Source organism: Chrysoperla carnea, chromosome 1, assembly GCF_905475395.1.
Source record: "Chrysoperla carnea chromosome 1, inChrCarn1.1, whole genome shotgun sequence".
Classification (NCBI taxonomy): domain Eukaryota; kingdom Metazoa; phylum Arthropoda; class Insecta; order Neuroptera; family Chrysopidae; genus Chrysoperla; species Chrysoperla carnea.
In genome coordinates, this window is record NC_058337.1 from 44,072,001 (window position 1) to 44,097,787 (window position 25,787).

Sequence of the window (25,787 nt, forward strand, 5' to 3'; positions counted from 1 at the left end):
TATTAACAAAATTTAAAGGCTTAACATGCGTTTTATCTTGTACTGTTGAAATTATTTTATTAGCCGTGTTTGGATAAGTTTGTACATCCATTTTTAAGTTACAGATTTTATATGAATTATTTTGAGGATTTGGGATATCTTTCAATAATTCCAAATTTAACATTTTTCGACTACATATTTTTCTTAGATTATATTTTGGTTCAATCCTAATTAATGAATTTATTAACTCTTCATTTATGTTTTCCATTTTAATATTGGAAGCCACGATATTTAACTATATAAATATAATATCTCCAAGGCAACAAATACATTTATTATTAAACATACAAAAGTATCTTCGGTCATGGAGAGATATTACTATTATATTACTATTATATGCTCGTGAATCGCGATTATGGCCAATATCAATTAAGATTAATAGGAGAATTTTAATGAATTATTTTTCACCCTAAATATCATGATCAATAAAAAAGGGAAGTATTCGAAAATAAGAAATGAGTTAACAGCTTTTAGTTTTTCTTTTTTTTTAATTATATGATTTATTAAAACGTATCTATTAAATTCTACAATGCATTTAATCACAAATAGCCTGTGTACACAAAAAAACTTAACAATTTATAAACTTAAATTTCCCGCATATTGAAATTACAGTTGACATCTGAATTTTTGTATAAAGTAGTTTTATGGATAATTCCCATTCAACAATTAAATATTGTTCGTTTATTAATTAAACATTGAATAGAAACAATTAAAATTAATTTACTGCAATAAGTTTTCTGTAATTTTAATTCGAATGACGTCATAGATCAGAAAAAATTAAAAGCCCAGCAGGTGAAATTTAAATGGCGGATAGCGTCACAGAAGGTATTTAGAAATATTGTTATTTATCACTGTTACGATTTTTATAAGTAATAATTAATGAATTAAAAATTAACTTTTATTAAAGACATTGAGTTTTAAAACAAATTTATTCTCTGACATCTAGAATTTTTGACATTTTAATTAATTGTACAGTTTGACAAATAAATATAGAACTGTCAAATTGAAAACTTTGGTCAGTGTTTTGATTTTGAAAGTATTTTTTATTTATTTAGATGGAATAATAATAAGATTTACGGCGTAAAATTATTGTCAAAATGGAGAGTGGAAGTCCGGGAAATGAAACTGCTACAAAGCCGCTAATACATCCTGGAGGAATATGGTCTTCCTCGGATCCATCTTTAAGAACAAATGTTGCTGAAGCACACGATTCTACAAACAACTCACAATTTTTGTTTATTGCTGTAAATAGATTTTATTTATTTAATATACTTTATTTATAATACACAAAGTGCTCTGAAAGATTATGAACAAATAATCTTTTGGCCTTGGACTGTATATTTTATATGAAGAATAGATAGAGCTTTCGTAATGATCATACATTGTGTTAGAGTTATCCGGTCATACAAGCGGACTAAAACTACTTAAAAAGTTAATACCTATACACTCATTTTCCGATTAATTCAATTTTTGTAAATGATAATGTAATAAAAAGGATGCTCTAATTACAATTCCAAATATTTCCCATGGTGTGTTGTAGTATACCCCATTTTTTTTGTACATAAAGCCAGAAAGTCAATTTCCAATCACTGGTACTCTGGTAATTTGATGGAGGGCACCTAGGTAGTTAGATATACATCATTTTGGAATTTTATAATAAACTATCAAATACGACTTTTATTAACGAATGAATTATTTCCCAAGAAGTTCTATGGATATTATGGAATTTATAGAGAAATTTTGAACTATTAATAAATTTGGATCCATGAACTTAATAAATATTAACCCTCGTTTTAACTCTTTTAATAAATAATATTGGATCATATTGATGTAAAATTAGAATTCACCAACTCGAACATTTGCAACCTTCCATCTTTTAAATTTTCGTAAAAAAAGGTCTGAACAAATTTAAATTTAAAAAAAATATATTTTTGATTTTTTTGAGATAGTATCAAATTGATGAGATTCTTTTCTTGTTACGACAGAAAAATTTTTTAAAATTTTTAATATGATTAAAATATCAATACCTTAAGAATTATATCCCTTTGTTCAAATCTCCAAATTGTTTGCAAACTAACTGAATTATAACTCACACGAAACGAAAAAATAATTACTTACACCGAATCACCTCTTACAACTATGATTCACTTTTAAATTTTAATTCTATCTTTTATCAGGTCGAGTATGTTAATGATGGGCATGTTGATTACAGCAACATAAATACGGCTCCAAACTTTACACCAAATCAAGAATTTTCTGAATTAAGTGATCACTTAAACCCCTTAGATTCAACATTAAATACACAAAATGAATATTCTTTCATAAACAACGAATCACATTTAAATAATTCAACAACTTTTAATCAAAATTCAATTGTAATTTTACCAAATAACTCGGAACAACAAAATGGATTTTCTTTAAATTCCGTGGATGGTAATATGGATTTATTACGACAAGTTGTGACCAACAGATTATGTCGACAAATTGAAAACAGTATTGATTTAAAACAAGAAAGTGATTCTGTTGAATTATTAATTACAAATCAAAATGCTGGCTTATCCTACTCCTTAAATTCAGATACAACGAATATACCAAAACAAAATGATATTATGTTAAATAATTTAGATACGAATAACAGTGATCGAATTTTAGAATCTGAAGGTCTAGTTTTAGATTCCAATCATTTAATATCGTTAGATGAACACGTTTTAATGGATAATGGTACTTTAGTTTTGAAATCTGATTTAAATTCAGAATTAAATAATGTAGTTCAACACATTGATTTGAATCATTTGGAGACAAATATTTCTCAAACTATTGATGAAAATTATAAAGCAATTGAAGATTCGTATATGGAGGAACATATTGAAAATAATGAGGAAGTTCCAAATGAAAACACAGAAAAAACAACGAATTTTGAACAACCTATGGAATTAAAAATTGAAGAGAATGATTATGTTAAAAATGAAGAAGTCGCTGCAGAAGAAACACAAGTTAGACGTTCAAAACGTCATCAGTATGATGGCAAAGAATTCGATGACGATGACGATGGTGACTTATGTAAGTTTACTAAAAGAACCTGGATGATCGAGCTTTGCTCGATACTTTTTGAGTTTAAAAGACACAAATTTTATCACTAATATAAAAAGAACCGTTTAAAATTTCACCACACAAATACCAATTTGAATATCCCGCTAATGTACTTGATTTCGTTAACTACTTCAAACACCAATAGATGCCAGGAAGAGACGTATTTTGCTGGTTGTTTTAGTTTTGTCCTTAAAAAACGGATAAAACGAAATTTTCTAAAAATGAAACTTAGCTAGATCGATTTTCCGCACCAAAAACCCCCTTACATATCAATTTTCATGAAAATCGTTGGATCCGTTTCTTAGATTGCTGATAAATATATACAAGCATTGCTCGTTTAAATATATAAGATAAATGTAACACATTGTGGATCATAGCAATTTACATTACTCAATTTCATTCGTTGGACAGAATACAACTAGCGTACGCATTATGCACACTATAGAAAATAATTATTAAAAAGTATAGGCAATATTATTACAGAAAAGGATAGGATGTTCCCAAAAAAGTTTGTTTTCTTAGGATCATCTTAATAAATCGTGGATATGCATTCTCATTAATGCCCTTTATAAACAAGTAAATTTGTTAACACCTCTTACCATGTTAAATTTATAAATTTGAGCTGTTAATCTTTGCGTTTTTAACATATAATTGAAGTGTTTTTAAAAGTATGCTTTATTATGTAACAATGCTTAAGATAAATTTGAAAAACTAATATGCATTAGTTAAAAGCATGAGAAATATTTTGGTATAAAGAAAATTATAACAAGCGGCACTCCTTTGTTCATAAAATACAAAATGAAGAAATAAATGGCATTTGTGTTAAGAAAGTAATTATTTCTTCTGTAAATGACTCTCTTATAAGTAACTCTTTAGGCATCAATATTTCAAAAATTATGGTATAAAAAAATTTCACTTAATTTTCGTCCAATTTTCCCAATTTCTAACAGAATCCACCCTCAAAATTTGAAAGTCTCAAGTATTTTCATATCCTCATTTTTTTGGGAACATCCTTAAATAAAAAATATTAAAAATTTCCCTTAAAACATTCTTAATCGCGAAAAAAATTAAATATCTAGTTATGGTATGTGCTGAATATCGAATAACTTATTAATTTATACTCTAAGAGTTTTACTTTCAGTTACAGATTGCCAAGATTGTATTATGGGAAGTTCTCTTATTTTGATGTGTGATCGTCATCGAATGCTAAGTATTTCGGATAAACCGGTGCCTTCTAGAGCACGAGCAACACTTCCAGGAGTTTATTTATCAATAAATAAAGTTGGTACAAATGAAAAAGGCGAACCAAGTAAATAACAGCATTAAATATTTTACTTCATGTATTTAAAAAAAAAAAATTGATTTTAGTTTTTGGAGTATTTAGCCGTAAATTTATACCTAAACGAACACAGTTCGGCCCAATTGAAGGAGTGGTTTCTAAATATTCAACTACGGACGTGCAGAGCTACAATAATATTGAATTAATTTTAGAAAATGAATCTGGAGAAATGCATAAAATGGATACGAGCAATGAAGGTGTGTAATTTTTATTGTATTTCTAATGAAAATTTTTACTTATTTTGGTACATTTATAGATCTGTCAAATTGGATGCGTTTTGTACGCAAAGCTGAAAAGTTTAAGGAGCAAAATTTGGTGTTAAATCAAATGGGACCATCTCTATATTATATTTCTACTTGTAATATTCTTCCCCGTCAAGAATTAATGGTAATTTTTTAATTATGTTTTATAGTTAATTGTAAAGACCTTTATAGTCGAATAGAACTGTTAAAGGCTTCCTTTTTTTACTTTTTGATTAGTAGAAGTCTGAAAAACAGATTCTGAATAAAAAATTTTCGTGTATATTTATCTCCAAAAGAATTCAGATTTCAAAATTAAATAATTTTTTTTAAAGGTTGGTTATAGTGCTGTGTATGCGGAAAAAAGAAGCCTACCCGTGTTAACAAATGAGCCTAATGAAGAAGACTGGCCATGCTTTGAATGTGATTCAATGTTTGTATCTTTTGATGAATTAGATAAACATTTGAGCAGCGTTCATGGAAGTGAAAATGTAAATAATTAACCTTGTTTAAGGTTGGAAGACACAACACGCGACGACATCTAAATCGTTCTCCACAGACATTTAGCCGTACATGGATAATTTATATTCACATTAAGAAAAAAAGATGATTAATATACGGGATTTCTAAATAATAAGAAAGCGATTTAGACGGCGTAGTCTTTTGTGTTTTTACCTACGATCTTTTTGCAGTGAATAAATTTTTAATTATTGTTTGGCCTTGCAGAGTGCAGAAAAACGTATATCAAGAATGAAACGTAGTAAGAAAAAACGTTTGGAATTAAACACGAAAAAAGTTTCCAAAGAAAAATCATGGACATGGCAAGATAATTCATCAAAATCTGTTAAAAACGTAGATTCAGATAATAACGGGATTGTATCTTCTACGGAAAAGGATCCGTTATCTGAAAAAGAAAATGAGGAAAAGTATGTAAATGTTTACAATATCAAATGAATGTGTATTTTTAATTCCTGTATTGCTTTTAGAATTTTCTACACCTGCAAGGATTGTAAAAAGGTTTTTGAACTTGCAATATTATTAGAAATACATAGTTATATACACACCTCTAAAGGTGTTGTTGATTCATCGGTGACATCATCGTCAGATGAACAACATATATGTCCAGAATGCGATGTAATATTTTCATCGAGAAGTAACTTAGCATACCATGTTAACGATCATCAAGTTCGTACAGCGAAAATCAAATGTAATATATGTTATAAATCGTTTGCTTCCAAAGAACGTGTCCAAGTATGTATTTAATTAAAATTAAATTGTTTATTGTAGAATAAATTTTTAATAATATTTTAAACAAGAATTATATCGTTAATCTAATTTTATACTACTAAAATTTTTTAGCGACATATGCTAGTACATGGTCCACAAAAACTGAAACCATTACAATGCAATATGTGTACAAAACGATTTTTAAACAATTCTGCGCTAACTTGTCATATTAAAGCACATTCTAAAATTACATTTGAATGTCCCATTTGTAAAGAGGTTGTTGATCACGTTTTAAGCCACAAAGAACATGTGCGAAGTCATTGTCTCAATGGTGTTTATTCATGTCCTCATTGTAAAAAGGTAAAAAAGTGTTGAATATTTACTTGTATTTTTGGTGTGTAATATCTTAAATGGAAATGCTTGCCTAGAAGTGAAGGAAATTGCACGATAATAATATTTATCTCTTTCGTACGGAGGGTATGTCTTTCTCATACAGTGAACATGTGTTTTTAATGTAATAATTATATATTCGCTGTGGAGCTTCACTCTGTCATTTTGAATAGCAATAATTTATTTCGTTGTCGAGGTTGGGTGTTACACATTATTAAACCCTAGCGCATATTGCTTCTCAATATCAATATTAATTTTTCGAGTAGAAGTTTGTTCCAAAAGAAGTAAAAGTTTCGAGTAGAAGTTTGTTCAAATTACATAGCTTTTTACGTAGATTGCGAATAAATAGAATAGAATCTAGAGAAATGTGCTCAAAAAATACATTAATGTATCATTTACCTATTTTCTTAAAGTGTATTTTGCATTAACAAATAAATTCGCAACAAAATTATTTGATTTGACGGTGAAGGTTCAAAAAAACCCTCAGAACTATGCTTACTCGATCCCATTAAAGGCATGCAAACGGATTCGTAATCTTAATTTTGTTTTTTCCTGACGTTCACAAAGACCAATTTTTCGTGTTGCAATTTACTCTTAGTGTGTATATCTTGACTTATGTAAAAATTTTTGTAGTCTTTATCTATGTCAAATTTGGTCAGAAAATGCAAACACTATTAGATATTTTCCGAATTTTTCGTTTATAATAATTAAAATGAAAATCATGCGAACTTCTACCCAGAAAATTCAAAATAATCTTAGTAATTGGAAAATTACTTGCGCCAGTATTAATTAGCGACTACTTCATATTTATCTCATTTTTATATGAAATATTGCTTGTTTTAGGAATTTAAAGAATACAGTGTTATTCGTAAACACATAAGAGCATTTCATTGTGATCGTAAACATGCATGCTTATACTGTAACAAATTATTTCCAACTACCGATAAATTACGAATGCATTTATTAAAACATTCAGACCACAGAGAATTTTTATGTGCTGAATGTGGCAAACAATTTAAACGAAAAGACAAACTTAAAGAGCACACAAAACGTATGCATTCGGGTAAAGAAAAAAATGATACACAAGTTATGGTCCTAATGGATAATAAACAAGACGAAGCAAATCATACATCATCCAAACGTTTTATGCCGAAAGTTTCACCGACCGATTATCATCGATTTATTTATAAATGTCATACATGTATGGTTGGATTCAAACGTCGTGGAATGTTGGTTAATCATTTAGCTAAACGACATCCAGATATTCGACCAGATTCGGTCCCCGAATTGAATTTACCAATATTGAGAACCACACGTGATTATTATTGTCAATATTGTGAGAAAGTTTACAAAAGTAGTTCGAAGCGTAAAGCTCATATTTTAAAAAATCATCCCGGTTTGGAATTACCTTTAAGTCGGTGTAAAGATGCAGCAGATATTTCAGGCATGTTGAATCCAACTTTTTCACAAACTGTTGGTAGTGTTACAACAAATCCACATAATTGTCAATGGTGTCACAAACAATATGCGAGTAAAGCTAAATTATTGCAACATCAACGAAATAAACATTCTGATTTATTAAATAATGAGTCTAAAGGTAATTCACGAGTGTCGACTTCTGAAGATGTACCAGATCCAATACTTACTGGAAAAACTGCTGCTGGTAACACTAGTATGAATTCCGACAAAATAAATGTAATTGAAAATGAAAATAATAAAAATTTAGAAACAGAAAATAAAAATTCAACCAACGATATTCCTTCGGAGTTTTTAAATACTGATGGATTTGATACAACGGGTATTTTATTGAATTCTAAAGATAAGGTATTTACTAAAATTTTGTTATTAACTTTTTAAAGTTTTTTTGCAACTTTTTTTTTTTGGTTTACTTAAAGCATAAAGGAAATATTTTTAACTTTCGAATATGGAATTTGTTTTAATAACATTGATAAATATTACCACTCTCCGAACCAATATTAATCAAAATGATTATGATTTTCTTGCAGATTGATGAACAATTTTCTCGAGAAATGTTAACTGAAGCGGGAAACAATATTCATGGCGAATTTCGTATTTCACAAAATGGTCAATGTTATCGTTTGGTACCAGTATCCAATGATCAAGATTCTGTAATTCCTGTTGGTGATTCTGTACTACGCGCCTTGTTAACTACAACCACACCAGTTATGAATCGAGGTTGGTCTGATACTACACCTTTCACGTCATATATTCCACCACGTTGACAAAAATTTAATGTAGGTATTGATTTAAAAATGGAAATTTTGTGAATTGTCATTGTAACAATTTAATAATTTACCGTTTGGAAAAACAAAATAAAACAAATGGTATTTGTTGTCTGTACCTCAATTGATTATGATGAGGGTTTATAAAACGCCACGTGTCGTTAAAGATGGAATTTAACGACTTAGGGAATTTTCAATAAGTATTTATTGAAGTTGCATAGTTTTGTGGTATTGGTAAACGAAAAGAATACACATCTTAAATATTAACTACGAGATATTCAAATATTTTAGTAGTAACTTTGTCTTTAGCCTTCCAAAAAGCAACAGGATTGTATTTATTTAGAAAAAAATGTAGATGCCAAAATGAAGAAAGAATTGTTATTATGTATAATAATAAAAAAAAATTTGCTTTAAAATAGTTTTGAATTGCTTCTAATAATTAAAACAAAATAGCACATTGTTGCCCGAGTTGAGTTTTATTAAAAAGAAAATAATTGTATTTATTTTTTTAATAAAATCATGATATTTAATAATTAACGTACGCATGCGTGAATTGAGGTTTTTTTGTTTTTAATAACAAAATAACCACATATTTATTTTAATATACATTTTTGAAAAAGTGCTTCGATAAATAGAATCCACTTTATTATATAACACTTGTAAACCGGTTCATTCGTGAACTTTTTTTAAAAAATAAATGGAACAAATTCATGGTACTAATTATATTTAAATAAGTAAATTAAGTAAAAATTTACAACAGCCTTTTGTTTTTACAATATGACCAAGTAAAACAAACAATAAATTTCTTGATTATAATATCTCCAAAATGTGACCCCGTGTATAATAATATACAATTATTTATTATTAAGTACAAATAGGTTTAATTATATAAATTTGGTAATAAATTTGTTTGGCTATTCATTTGGATTGAATATTTCCTAGAAATTTATGGGAAATTTTTGCTATCATCGAATTTGACTGCTGTTTCTAGTCTTTAAAAAAACACGTTTAGCTAATATGTCGAAGTTGGTGAGAATTTTCTTTAAATTTTACTCAAAATAGTGATAATTATAAAGATTAAAAAACTAATTTGAATACAATACAGCGTCTAATTAATTTTCAATCAATGTGTGATAATTACAAAATACGCAAATCGTTTAGCTTATAAGATATTTAATATACTAAACAGGTATATGTTGGTAATATTAATTACTTTCATCTAGATGTGATAAAGTCGTAAAATTCGTTTACATTCAACTTGTTATTTTACACAGTAGTATGAGCATTGAAAATATGTTCAACGTTCATCCATTTTAGCGATTTTGAAAAAGTTTACCATGGTTTGTTTAACAATGATATGAATACCAACGATATAAATATATCGTGTACATGTTACCAGTTGATTACATATCTGTTTCAAAATACTTGATAGTTTTATTTCATTTGAGTACATTTTGTTTATAACATTTCGGTAGACCGAATATTTTATTCTCGGTGAAAAAAATTATTTAAAATTTTAATAGATATTAATGAAACTAGTTCTAAAAATTTTAAATTATTTAAAAATTTAAACTTGGTAATGATATACCTACATAGTATTGTAATATTTATATAATTACTTCGCTTATATCGTGTTTAGGCATGTAATTTTATGGGACCCAAAACAAATGTTACGTTATTTGGACATGCCTTTCTTTCATAAGAGTTATAAATAAAATACTATCGTAAAAGGATTTATCTTAGGTATACCCAGTGTGATACATTGTATTACTAGACAAGTTCACACTTATAAAGCGTAATTTCGTAAACGAAACGAAACGAAAATTAGTTTCATTTCTTTGATTTAGCCTAATGACTATTTGTATAGCATTTAGTCAATTTAAGCGGGATTAAGTAAATCAATAATTTCATAAAAAATTTTGTCTTTAAAATCAAAGCATAGAATAAAAGTTCTGAGTTAGAAAAAACTTGTATTAGTCTACAAGTATCTTGTTGGAATAATGAGTTAAATTTAATTGTGTAGTTTGTAAATGAGAAATACACGGTATTGTATCTCAAATAGGAATAGTGAAAAACATCAACGTAGATTTTGAAGATTAATGAAATTTTGCGTTTATGAGATAAATATTTTTTTCTGATAATGTTGACTGTGTATAGTTTTATTCGAGTAACAAATAAAATACCACAATAATTGAAATTATAATTAAAAAGCATCCATAGTAAAAAAAATGAAATGTATTTTGATGGCAATGCAACTATCCTAACTAGTTAGGGTTCATCCTAGCCAATAAGCCAGTAGGTAATTTTACTTTTTAACACATGATTAAAAATTATTAAGAATATTATGGTAGTCTTTTTTAATTACTATGTCTCAACTCGAAATCAAGAAAACTTCATTGTATTGAGCTTATATTTTCAGCTTTTTACCGTTTCAACATTTTTCTTTATTTTCTAATAATTATGAATATCTACTCATCATAATTTGTATTGCATTTTATTTGTTTTTAGCTTTTTTTTGTTTTAATAATTTGTTGTTATTTTAAAAATTTGGAAATTCACAATAAAACTAATAAACCAACGCCACGACATACCAACGCCTGTTTAGCATTTAAATTATTTTTTTTTAAAATCAGTTTATAATATAAAAATAATTTTATTATTTTTTCAATGTTTGTTTCAGCATAATTTTTTTTAGAAATGTACAGAGAGTTTGTTTTTATGAATAGATTTTATGTCGAATTTATCTTGCATATTAGAATTAAAATTAATGTAGGTATGATATGTGATATGAAAATTATATTTATTTAAGTAATTTAAATAAGAATTAATAAATTTTGTTTGCAATAATGTAAAATCGTCGAAAAAATTATTTAGTAATTAATTAATACGTTTTTTGAAATAATTAGTCGTATACGCAAAAAATAGTTGTGATGCGATTTAAATTAGTCTGTGAAGTAATAATACTAAAATTGAACGAAGGAAATTTTATTTGTTTTAGAGTAGCTAATAAAATAAAGATGATGTGTATGTTTACATTAATTCAAATTTTTTACAAATATTTTAGTAAAAGTTTTGTGTGGTTGTCTTTTTATCTTATTTCAATAAATTTTACTTATGACAAAAGTAAAAATTGTTCAAATTGGAGTAAATAAATTCGTAGAACTTATATTTCTAGTTTGCAGCTTTAAAATATACATACCTTCAAGTCATTGGACAATTTACTTTAGAACATACATCGGGTATGGAGAAGATGTAATTATTTTTGTTTAGTTTAGTATGATTAAATATATTAAAAACTTTGTTCCATAAAGTATATGCAAAATCGAGTTAAGCATTAATTTGGCAAATAGATGTAAACCTTATTTTTAATCTAACAATCGTAACCATTATAGTTAAAATAAATGGTGCTACTAGCTATTAAAAAGATTCTACATAAAATGAATTATTTCTTTTAATATAAGATAGATAACTTCATATTTTGAAATAAAAATTTACATTGAATCCTATGCGTTAGTACCAGGATTTACGGTTTATTAAATATCACTACAAAAATTTCGCCCAATTGAGGACAAGTTAAATTGGTGAGCTTCATACTTGTATTCGCCCAATCGAACGCCCTGTAGTTTTTTTTTTTTTTGCGAAATTTACGGAAAAAAACTTCTAACAAATCCGGTTATTTCCTTGTAGCTTTCTTTAAATTGAATCGATTTTCTTCAACCATAGCTAAGAATTCTCCATTCTCCATTAAATTACCTTTCAAATAAACAAAAATCGGTTCACCTGTTTAAGAGCTACGTTGCCACAGGCACAACACGTAGCGTTCAAACTTATAAAACTTCTCTTTTTGCGTCGGGGGTTTAAAAAGAGTTGAGATTAATGACCTAGTACTGTAATATTCTTTTGAATTAATATTGTAAATTAATTCAGAGACTCTTAATTGATATTTTTTGTCGTGCTCTTATCGCAATCTCAACTTTAACAAAATTAAACTTGGGTAAATTGACCCACTTATTCCGTCTATAGAGCTATACTACTTAGAAATAAGTATAAATAGTATATCAATTTTAACGCCTTTTTCTAGCCTACTTGATTATTACCACAAAAATTATACAGGTTGCTTTTTTAACTTGACATTCCAAATGAATATTTTTAGGTAGATAGGTTCCAGGTGATTCGAATTTTATAGTGAAGAAGATAACTTTGAAGAAGAAGTGGTATCTTAAAAAATTTTTGTTTATGCAAATTTTTGTGATTTGAGCAAAAAATAACAGATATTTTCATTGATTTCTTATGCGAGAACAGTTGTTTTTTTAAAAAAATTCTTAGAATGTGAAGAAGTTTTTTTTATTTAAAACGAAATCATTGAGATTTCATACATTTTTTGCAAATATCAAGGTACAAAAACACTCCCTGTATACAAAAAACTAATTGCATCTGCTCCTTTACTAAACATTTTAAAATTTTCAATATATCCGATTTTTTGCAGCTTCAAATAAAAAAGAATCCTATATTTAAAAATTCATCAAATATTTAAAAATTATTGAGATAATGATTTGATTTCAATCTGGGGTTTATTTTTTAATATAAAAATTTTTTAATAATCTTTGTACATTAAGGAATACTTTTCTTGCATCATACAAGAATGAAAATTACTTTTTGTGACTAAAATTAACCCTGTAAAAGAAGTCCGATTCATGAATGGGAATGAATGCGAAATAACAATTTCTTTATTGATTTATCCTATTCATTCCCCTCCATGAATTGAACTTTTAGGGTAATTTAAATCAATATCATTAATATAATATATCAAGGGTCAAGCCTTCCAAATTTTCATCGTGTGTTAGATTTGATCAGTGCTACTTTGAAGACCCAAGAATTTAATGAAAGTATTAAATTATGACTTTATGAAAGATAGCATAAGTATCAAAGCCACAAAGTGAATATTCGTCGGCTGCTTTATTGGTATGTACTAATGCAAGAAGTCTATCGCACTATCAAAATTTTGCAGGCTTGTCTTTTTCTATATAAACATATTTAATATGTACGTGGAAAATGTGTAAAAAACTGATAAATGATTATAAAGTTCAAAAATTAATGACAACAGTGGCTTTTTTTGAAAAAATATTTGATTTAATAAAGAATTGTTAAAATAGTCAATGATGTTTGATAATTAAGATTTACAAAAATAAACATATTTTTTATTTTTAACGAAAGTGGTAGCGTTTAATTGTTTGGACTTTTGTTGATATTAACTATTTTCGATTATTTAGAACTAATTATTTTTATTTTCCCGATCATTTTGAACTACATAATTTTTAATTATTTTAAACTAATTCATTTTATATTCTCGGGTATTTTTAACTAATTTTCAATTATTTTGAAATATTTTCTTTTTATATAATGATTCTTCCAAGAATGAATGCAGATCACATCAGACCGTTATACAAAGTTTATTTTCAAGGATTCATTTGATTTAATTAATTAAAATGACCTCTTTATATTTATTTTGTGCTGATGTTTATCAGTAGTTGTAATATTCGATTTTTAAAAGCTTTAGTGCAACAATAATTAGATAAAAATCAATCAAATTTAAATTATCAGTTTAATATATTTGAAAATTATGTTTCTAATAAGTTTACATGAAAGCCACTGTTTGTGTAACAGTACGCATTCTGCATAACTAAACATCTATTAACATGTAGCTAGTTTCAGAAAATTTTGAAAAAAAGACTCATTTGTTTTTGTGAAATGCAGGCATTTCATTTGTAGAACATACCAAAAGTATTTGAGTTTTTTTCGAAAAACTATTTTGTAAAGTGTTGTTTAATTCCATGTAACCATTATATACCCAAGTGTATTGTTTTGGAAGAAGGAATAAAATGTTGTAATCTTCCTTTCTTGAAAATATATAGATTTAAATTATTTAGTTTTATTCTTTTTGCTAACCATACTATCCATATGCATATTATTAGACAAAAAATTGTTCTCAAAAAGCTTATCTAACTTATGCACCTCATGTTAATTTAGCTATCCAAATACTCTCTTCATTTTTAGCCAAGCAAAACCTTGTTTAACGCAAAATGTTTTTAGTCCAAAATTGCATTTTTTGAAAATAAAATGTAAACATTATATAGTATGTATGGGTATAGTAGCCAAAAAGTGGTCATTGGAAAGTGAAATTTGCATCTGTGGGGAAGGTGGGAGAATAGGATGCAATCAGCCCCTAAAATTTTATCGCTGATTACAATGCTGATTTTTTCTTTTTTAATGTAATAGAATTTGTGAAATATGAATTCGAAATTATGTTTGATCATAACCATGGTTTTTGTGGATGCTATTTCGAATGAAGAAATTCTTGACATTCTTAATTTTTTTTGTAACTCAAAACTGATGAGAAAGTGTTTCGGGTTCAAAATTTTTAAACAGAAACTCCTTTGTGATCCATCGTTCGGATGAAATATTTCAGTAAAAAAAATTTTAGTTTTCAAAAAGATGAAGGTCAGTATCTCATTCCGTCACCAAAATATTTGAGATTTTAATGCGAAAGTTAAAATAAAACTTTTTATACTAAAAAAAAAAGTCTCATTAAAAAATCTGTAAGTTCTAAATTTTATTTGAATAGTATACTTTTAAAGACCGCAACCAGTCAGTATTGCTCAATCTATTAAAATCTAGAGATTGCCTAAGATTTGATAAAAGTAAAAAAACTTTAATTAGCAGAGCGTAGTTTCGATCTACGGACCTCTGGGTTATGGGCCCAGCACGCTTCCACTGCGCCACTCTGCTCATGTATGGTTAGTCTCTAATTATTGTTTAGTATAACTCTATTTTTATACGTATTATTAGTTCCAGGATATACTGAGTTGTAAACAAAAATTTCAAAAAGCTATCTCAGTGATCATTCTAAGATTATTAAGGCATAATGACAATATGGTGACAAGGGAGTGGACAGAGTAGAATTATTGTCTGTCATATAAAACTTATAGGCTTGGAATTGTGCAGAGTACTGTGCGAATATTACTTTCAATATAAACATATTCTCATACTTTGCTGGGTAGTTATTCAACTCTTGGTCTTTGGTGTATAGTTGAGGTCTGTTCCTAAATTGAAACCATCATGCTACCCATCACGGTTGGCATTCCTATGTATTCAACAAAGAATTCAACAGAAGCTTGGTCGGTTGATTTCATGAGATGTTCATATGGCGAATGGTCTAGCGAAATTGTATCCATTGTACCACAAACCATAAACTATACCAAACATAGTTTATGGTTTTGAATAATATACACAAATAGATGTCATAAAATTTATTAAAATAAATAATTACAAAATTATTGTGTCTCTGGTGGTGGACCCATACAATTACCATCTGGATATCGTTTCTGAAACGATGCAATTAGTTCAGGATCCTCTAATCGAATACCATCAACTTGATTACCAAGAGTTATCCAATTTGGTTGTACATTATGCGGTCGTCCAAATAATTCAATTTTTCGTGTTCCCGGTGATAATCGTTCAATCATTCCATAAATTTCATCCGGTTTGTGACTTGTGGCTCGCACTTCAGCCACAATTACATCACAATCTAAACCACGATTTAAATTTTTTGGATTACCCTTCATTCCAACCTAAAATAAATACGCAAAATGTTAGCAATACGATTTTAAGATTTTTAATAAATTCTTACCAAACAATGCTCTTTGCCGTGATTCAACCAATGTCCTGTGCGACCTGTTCTAATTATTCGTTGTAATTGATTTGTTTTCACCCAAATTATTTCATCTACTCGTTCATATCCCCACAGTTTTAAACATTCTCGGCCCAATTCCATAGCTCTAAAGTATATTTAGTATGTTATCAAAAATTTTGACCGAAAACAAACTGATCGTTAAATAACTGGGAGGCCAAATTCCAGGAAAATCTAGTAATATTCGATTCTTTTGATAGTTGGATAAATTATAACCATTTATTAAGATACAAAATGGTTTTTGTAAATGACACTATTTTAATAAATTTTTGGATAAAATTTTGTTTTCCAAATGGTCTGGAAAAAACGGCAGAAATATAGTTTGAGAAAATAATGAGATTTCTAAAAGCTAAAAAGCGTAAGTTTAAGAGAGATTAATACAGGACAACAAAACGGACTTCAAGTCTCTGAAAAAATGTCAGTATTGCCCATCGAACCCTTCAACCTATCGTAGCCAAGTGGCTCAGTGTATGCATTACTTTAGGTTACAATATCGCTTTTTATTAAAAGTTGACGTATATCAATGCCGTTTTTATCTACTGAAGTACTGAACAAGTCTAATGATAATTTCAAATTTTAAAATTTGTACCTTCCGGTAACCCATAAAAATATTAATCCCTCATCTTGTAATTGTGGAATGCCTAATTGTCTCATTTCATCGTCGGACATTGTACCGTATGGTAATTCCATATGAATATCCCATGGTGGATCTGCCATTATAACAGCAAATTTTCCAAGGGCATTCATATCTAAATATCTTAAATCGCATTGTACCCATTGTGGCGGATACATTATTGTACTTTCTTGTAAACGACCAACTGTTTTTATTTCAATATTTTCGCTTTTTGATGTTACTTCTTTCGGTTGTATTTGGCCATCAACTTCATAATGCACATATCTAAAATATTTAAATATTAAAACATTAAATTTTAATCTGATGATATATTAATATGATAAATGTCAAAGCCAGTTCGCCTGTCTTTTACGTCAAAACTGAGTATTATCTCAATATTATATTTGTGTACAGAGAATTAGAATGCTGAAGGATGTAACCATGTTTAATATAACATATGGAAGCATAGGGCTGTTTTAGTTATAGTACTATTATAACAGTTTAGTAACCAGCGCATCCACTGTTTATCAATATATTTTTTACGTGTACGCTATTAAATTTATTGCTATCATGTTGGAGAATGGACTAAGCAATACCTTCCTGAAATTGACCACTATCTAAAAAGAGAGAAAGCGATCGTGCGATCCATATCTGCTTCTTTCCCCTATGTTTGAAGCATAGACATAGAGAACGATTTTTGCTTGTAATCCTATATTTACTTTACAGGATACGGAACGCTCAGACCATTCTCTATGTATATGATTGTTATCGGCATTACTTTTACTTTTACTTTAAGAGAAAAATTTAACCTCTACCTATATTATATGTGTGTAAAAAAAACTCATGGTTCCGATTCAACCGAAAGTTTTTTAAAATTTCTTTATTATTCGATTTTTTAATACCTACTGTTTGACGTATACATAAACAACACCCCTCCCCCCGGAGTTTGAAAGGAATAGATTAGCACTCGAGAAAAACTAATTTTTAACTATTTCGCCGGCACTCCCAATTTTTAATCAAAATTAAGCCAAAGCATGAAAAAAAATTTTTACGCCATAAATTTATTTCGTAAGTGTCCACAACATTTTTTAAATTAAAAGATAATGTTATTGTAAGAATATTTTAATTGGATAACTGGAGAAGTGCCATTTTTAAAATAATCAGAAATTTATTGTCCCACTCCTAAATTTTTTGCAATTATAATATTCCTAGCTAAAAATGTACCTAATCAATAAAACTAATGTGCTATTATAACAAAAATTAACTTTAATTAGGGTGGGAGATTTAGGTTTACTATTATGGCTCCAATTTTATTATGATGTTGGATCATGTATATTTTTCTCATGTTTGATCATCCTTAAAACTTTGAAAATCAAATTTTCACGTAGATCTTTTACTCACTATACCAGATATCTAGTACACACATGAAACTGTAAATAGTACACTACACTTCTATAGTATACTACATTACAGAAAAGTACACAATCAAAATTGTTCAAATGATCACAAATTAAAAGCTAGATTTTAAGAAAGTTTGTCTTTTAGACGTACTTGCAAGTATCCATATGAAAGCATGTATTTAAAAAGGAACAATCTCCTAAAAGTTCATCTGTATGTTTTTGAATAATTTTTTTAAAATGCAGTTTTTTGCAAACTTGTTTTCCACTAGTTCGCATACATTCAGCTTTTGTTCCATGCGGACAAAACTCCATAACTTGTGCACCACCTTGTGAACGAAATCGTTCTGCTAATGATTTTTCTTTAGCTGTGGGTTTACTTAATAAATCTAGTATCTCTTCTCCAACTTTTTTATTTTCTTTTTCTTTTGTCGAAGGCATTGACAACAATGATAAAATATCAGCAGCTTTTGGATCTTTTTTGTCTTTCTTTTTTTCTTCATCGACTTTTACAACTTTATTCGGTGTTTCACTTTCAACAGAATCCTCTGCTTTTCTTTTTGTGATACTTTCAATTACACCGACATTATCAGGTTGGACAGATAATTCTCTTGTGTTATCTTCTCCACATAAATCATTAACCATTGCCAGTAATTTTGAATGCTCAGCGGATACAACTTCAATGAGAGTTTTACCATCTTTACAGCCTTCTTTCACGCTAAAAACAATTTCAAACCTTAATTTTATGAATTAAACAAGTAGGGATGTGTGTACCTTATGAGTAATTGTGTAGCGAACTTTTGTAATAAATTGCAAATTGCTTGATGTGAAACATATTTACCCAAACGTTTGCCTAATGAAGTTGAAATTTCTCTAGATGTAGTGGGTAATGTTAACGATACTTCACATAAAGCTTTCAGTAATGTTTTTTCAACTTCTGGGTCTGGTTTTACACTATCACTGTCTTCAGTTTGCACAATATCAACTACTTTTGTAATTGGACTTGAACCGCCACTATTATTTGCGGAATCGCTCCCTAAAGTTTTTACGGCTGGGATAACAGGTTGCTCAATAATCGATGATCCTAGTATATCTTGCCGTTCTTTTTTACGTTTTTCAAGTCTTTCACGAAGACTATTGCGTTTGCTTTTTATAGCTTGAATTTCTTCCCAAGCGTCAGACATTATAATTATTTTCTTAAAATTACTTTTTATAAAAACAAAAACATTATCGTTTATATTATACATGCATTATACAAATAATAATTCATTTGCAGGTTATATTATTGAATTTGACAGAATTTCAGATTTAATAAATAAATATTCTGCGCAAAATTGCAATGCGCATCAATGCAACTGAAATAACCATAGACTTATGAAACTTAATCTATTAATAGATCTCAAAAGTTAAGTAATACCATGATGTAAAATAATATAAGGTAGGTCTTTAAGTATGACCAAAAACGAAAAAAAATTAAGGATCTACACTGTGAAATGTTTGTAATCAATGTGCAAAAATTAAATTAATTTTTAAGTTATTTAAAAAAATTTTATGTTAAATATCTTTGTTTAATTATTAATTATATTTATTACATGGTAAACATGGACAAGTAGTAAAGTACCCACAGATGCAATTTAAAGTTTACAGGAAATATATTGTAAAAATAATGTATTATCTGTAATATCCTTTTAAATAATTTTGAAAAAGTATTTTTAAAAAAACCGGGCAAGCGGTAAGGGTATCAAAAAATAAACAATATTATTTGTAAGAAATTTAATAATCATTCAGCCCCTAATGTTGGTTCCCATAATTATTCTTTTGGGGAAACTTTGCAAGTTTTGATCTCTTGTCAAAAAAAAATATTTGCTTAAGGTAATCCGGTTGTTGTGTAATCAACTAGGCAATTTGTATGACGTAAATGCAATAAAATGCTCTAAAAATATCGTAAACTAGGCAATTTGTAAGACGTAAATGTAATAAAATGCTTTAAACTTTTTTGAAGCTCATTCACCGATTGATTTTTGTACAGTTAACATTTTTGTGGTTTCTTCCATAAGGTACTGTGTTAAAAATCACAATTTTAAAATAAAATAATTCAAGATTTTGCTACGCAAGAGGCCCCAAAACTGTGTTTATTGTGATCAAGTGACTTTGAACTATCATTTAACGCAAAAAAGAACATTCACCGTACTTGCTCAAACAGCCGGACTACTTTAAACTAGATTTTGAATGTATGTTCATACTAGTGATGGGACGAATGTTGAATTTTCGCGAATGCGATGCGAATGTTTATTTCCAATATTCGCGACTGCGAATGAGAATGTTAGCTTTAAAATGAAGCGCTCACAAATTCTAAAGTATTAATTTAATTAATCCTTATATATTATTTCTCCAGCATGTTTTTTTCTGTCGATTCCTTATCTTCCTTATTTCTTTATCAAATTCCATGATTCACCCCTTATTTTCAAGCTTATCATGTTGACTTCTGACGAAAAATATATTCACGGGCTAAAATTGTACCGCTTAGGAAAAAACGCGCTATAGACAAATAATAATCAATAATTTTAACGAAAAATTAAATATACCTATCTATATTTTAAATCAGTTAAATAATATCAGGCTAATATGATTCGAATGTAACAGTTTTTATAGATGTTTTCCTAATACTGAAGAAATCATTAAAAAGTGAATCAGCAACTGTAAAAATATTTAAAATGAATTATTGATGAACTATTTTTAAAACATGTTCTCCTAATATTAATTTAATAACTTTTACTACTTTTCTAGGAAATTTGTTGTTGTTTTTTAGTATCAAGTACATGGTAGCCATGGGTTACGGTAGCCGCGGAAGCAGAATTCCGCATGGGTCAAGCTATCTCTATCTCTATATATTATAAATGCGAAAGTAAGCATGTTTGTTTGTTACGCTTTTACGCTAAAACTAGCGAATGGTTTTTAATGAAACTGTACAGCAATATAGCTCATACAGAATAACACATGAGATATAATTTATAAAGATATATTTAAAAAAAATAAATTTAATTTGACATTACCGTAAATTACAGATTTCTGTAAAAATAGTCAATATAAAATATTTCACGGTCATTCTGATATACTAAATATTAAGACTATTATACATTAAAAAATAGAAAACCATACATATATTTTACCTGTGTAAAACAATCCTTACCATTATTTCGAGTGTTATAGAAAGGGGATAAGCGAGAGCAATCTTTATCAATGAATTATGACTATTTTACATTTAACAAAAGTGAAAACTATGTATATCAAGAGAGGATGGAGGCTATAAAGCGGTGGTTTTTATTTTTAAGCCCAGTGAAGCGGACGGGTATCAATCTAGTAATTAATAAAGCGAAAGGCTACTTAGTACAGTGTTCTTTTATAACATTTAATATGGTAGTGAGTGTGTATAACTTCAATTAGAAATAAAATTATACTTATAATCATTCCGAAACACCAAATATAAAAACAGGCTTGTAAATGTATCAATTTTAATACTTCACTTGAAGTATAATGCTTATGTCTTGTTGACATTTTAGATGTATAATTTAATCGTAAATATTGTAAAGATTTCATATAAAACAAATTATCAAAATGTTGCCCGAATCCAAATTGTTTATATAACAAAACATATTGACTAATCCGTTCTACATATGGTGAGTTATCAGCAAATGGTAATGTTCCTATTCCAGTAATAAAAGGTTCATCTAAAATACGAAACAATTTTCGATAGCCATCATGATTTCGATCTAAATTTACAATAATTTCACCAATATTCGATTCAACTGCAAAACCGATATGCTCTTTTTTTCTTGATTGAGTTAACAAAGTTAAAACCTCTTCATGTGTTGCTATGGTATACATATCAATTAATTTCGCATACGTAGAATGTCTTCTATAATGAACATTATTTAATGCCATATTTAACCATATTCTTTGTCCATATAATTCAAAATTTTTTGTTTTACATAATTCTCTGAATGTTTCAATATCTTTATAAAATTTTGGTACAACTAAAAGTGTCATCCATTCAGTATTAAATATTAATAATAAAAACATTGCAAAAATAACCCAAATAAATATCATATATTTATAATAAATCATTTTATGTAAATTATTATTATGAATATTAATTTGTGTAAAAAATACACCATAAATGTATATAAAAGATTCACATAATGTTAATGTTGTTGAATTTTGTTTTTTAAAATAATAAATAATTATTGTAAAAGTTAAAAACAATGCAAGTAAAACAATTATTAATAATTTATCAAAAATTTTAAAAAAATGTAAAGAATATGGTATTAATTTTGATGATGGTACAATTATTGATATTTCAAATTGATCATATGGATAAATATATTGATGAAATTTATATTGTTGTTGTTCAATAATAAATTGATTTAAACTAAAATCAATAAAATGTTGATTTAGTGTATCAATTAATAATGTATGATTAGTAACATTTGATAATAATTTAATTTTTAAACAAGCATTTAAATGTGTTAATATTAAATTTAACATATGTATTGTTTTACCACCATATTGATGATTTAATTCAATTAATAATGGTGGATATAAAAATAAACCACCAATTAATTGATGTTGATTTAAATTTATTAATTTATCAGGGAATAAATTAGTTATTTGTGGTAATAAATTAATTTTTATTTTTGAATTTAATGTTATATTAAATTGTTTGATTTGTTTATAAAATGGATTATAATTAAATATATTTACAATTGTTGTATTTAAATTTTGATTATTAAAATTATTAATTATTAATATTGAATTTAATACACTATTCAACCACAATGAATTAAAAAATTTTATTAAATCTTTATATTCATTATTATAAACAATTTTATTATTATTTAAAATAATAAAATAAAAATATGAATTTGAATTCCAAAAATAATTTGTACTCAATATTAATAAACTGTCCAATGATTTAAATGTTTCGATTATAATAATACAAATACTAGATCGTACATGTTTATTATAAGCTTGATATGGTTTTATGATTGTATCTTGTGTTGTTATAATTGTTGGTAATAATAAATTTTTATTTAATTTTCTTATAATAAAGTTTAGTTTATCATTATCTTTAATATAGACATCATAGATAATTGTTATTGTTGGATAATTAATACTTATTGGTGTATTATATAAAAATATTTTATATAATGTTTTTAAATACTCCATTGTTTCATCATTTTCAACTAAATTTATTGATTCTTGTATTAATATATTTTCATTAGTGCCATTTAAATTACAGTTTACATTAATTATTAATAATAATAATATTATTAATAAAGCTAATAGTTTCATTTTTTTAAATATTAAATATAGTGCAGAAATTGAAATTTCACACTCGCTTTGATAATAAAAATTCGTAGTAAATTTTAAGAAATATTCAAATAGATAACTGCATACTGTAAAAAAAAAAACAAAACATTAATTTAGCTTGAGTTTGCTTAACAATATTAAGATACCATCACGATATGACGACATCGATATACTTATGTTAAATTTATTCTATCCTTAACGTCATATCGCGATGATTTGATATTGATATTCAACAAACAAACATAGGCTTAGAAATATAATCAATAATTAATAATTAAATAGTATACGAAGTAAATATTGATGAAATGCAATTATAGACGGAAGGTTTTTCTTGTTACCCACTTTCAACTTTTTATATCATGTATATATGCAATATATCAAGGTATACTAAGTTTAGTCCCAACGCTTAAAAATATTGATGCCACGAACAAAATTTTGTTATAGATGTTCATAGAATCACGTAATTAGTCCATTTCCGGTTGTCCGTCTGTCCGTTTGTTAACACGATAACTCAAAAACGAAAATAGATATCGAGCTGAAATTTTTATAGAGTGTTTCGAACGTAAAAAGAGGACGTGAAAAGTGAGTCGAGTTCGTAAATGAGCAACATAGATCTATTTTGTCTTGGGTCTTGGGTTCGTAGGACCCATCTTGTAAACCGTTAGAGATAGAACAAAAGTTTAAATGTAATAAATGTTTCTTATAAAAAAATAAACAACTTGTGTTTGAAACATTTGTTCGTAAACATTACTGTTCCCCGTGAAGGTGCAAATTAGGTTAGAAACAGTTAGTATGTAAACACGTGTTTTATTTGTGTAATCTTTTTTTACTTATATGACGTAAACTCAGTCGGGTAAAAAATAAACGATTTCGTAATGAACACTGCCTATACATTTTACTTCAAGAATTAACTCAGTCAATTGTTTGTTTTCACTTGTTCTTTTTAAATTTACTCAATTTTTTATTTGTACACGTTCATAAGTGACAAAACTGTGATAGATACCTAAACACTTAAAGAAAATCCCGTACTAATAAAGGTCGGAAGATAAAAAAAAGGTTGATTGTTTCTAGAATGCTTAAAGATTTGTACTATTTTGAAATATGCTTGTTTGAAGTTTGATAAGAAGATAAACTTGGATTTTTTATTGCAATAGGAGAAGGTGCGACACAGTGGATTACGGAGAACGGTAGAATTAACCGCTATATTCGTATCTTATTTCAAAAAAAAATTTTGGGCCAATTTACACAGTTTTACTGTAATTGTTATTTTCCTTTGAAAAGTATATTTATGAAACTGTTATTTTCTATTGATCAGTGCATTTATACTAAAAATATTGGTTTCTGAAAATAATTCGGAAGATTTTTCAATATAATTTATTTGCCAATTCACTGAAGAATTTTTATTTAATATCCTCGATTCTCTTGACTCTCTTGTTAAGATTCATAACTTCATATTAAACAGAAAAGTTGTGCCAATAAGAGAGGTAAATTTGACCCAAAAGAAACCTTTTAATATTTATATATTAAAAGTTCTCATTTTAATATATAAATATTACGACCATTATAAATAAAAAAACATGCAAAATAATTTAAAAAGTACAACATAATTCTGCTATCAAATATGACCTGAAAATGTCCAAATTATGAAAACAGTGAAAGCGGTCCAAAAATTTTGGTAAGAGGTCAAAAAAAATCGTGATCTACATCCCAAAAAAAAAAAAAAAAAATTTATCCCAAGTCCCAAAATGTGTAATTTGCATCCTTTATGTATAATTTGAGTCATTGTGTTACTTCATAAATTTTTTTAAATAGAAAGTGTTGTGCCTTTACGTTCATATAATAGACAAATTAAGCCAAACCTTTAAAAAAGAGGAATTTTTGCCAAAAATGCTTAATTATAAATCTTTGAGATTGAGCCCCGGCGTAACAAACAATTACACAAATTTCATACGCGCAACTAATTTGATTTTTTTATCAGTTTCAGGGCCAAAAAAAACTCGCTTATTGACACTCATACATATCATTTGAAATAAAAAATAAATTTATACCTAATGTAATTCGAATATCCGATTTTTTCGATTAGAAAAATATTT

At 27.4% G+C, this 25,787-nt stretch overlaps 2 protein-coding genes across 2 annotated transcripts; one reads left to right on the forward strand and one right to left on the reverse strand.

Moving 5' to 3' along the window:
• Positions 1-741: 741 nt before the first annotated feature.
• LOC123305163 (PR domain zinc finger protein 10-like) lies at positions 742-8,921 on the forward strand. The gene is made up of 12 exons (XM_044886796.1): positions 742-864; positions 1,095-1,283; positions 2,217-3,099; positions 4,271-4,438; positions 4,498-4,665; positions 4,725-4,855; positions 5,043-5,198; positions 5,434-5,633; positions 5,694-5,958; positions 6,067-6,294; positions 7,168-8,148; positions 8,331-8,921. Exons 2-12 carry the CDS (start codon positions 1,137-1,139, stop codon positions 8,565-8,567), a joined length of 3,564 nt encoding a protein of 1,187 aa, XP_044742731.1. The 5' UTR covers positions 742-864; positions 1,095-1,136; the 3' UTR covers positions 8,568-8,921.
• A 6,938-nt stretch (positions 8,922-15,859) lies between these two features.
• On the reverse strand, positions 15,860-19,576 carry LOC123299948 (N6-adenosine-methyltransferase subunit METTL3). The gene is made up of 5 exons (XM_044882377.1): positions 19,099-19,576; positions 18,479-19,042; positions 16,904-17,212; positions 16,255-16,402; positions 15,860-16,195 (listed from the first exon to the last, which is right to left on the reverse strand). Exons 1-5 carry the CDS (start codon positions 19,569-19,571, stop codon positions 15,899-15,901), a joined length of 1,791 nt encoding a protein of 596 aa, XP_044738312.1. The 5' UTR covers positions 19,572-19,576; the 3' UTR covers positions 15,860-15,898.
• Positions 19,577-25,787: the final 6,211 nt, after the last annotated feature.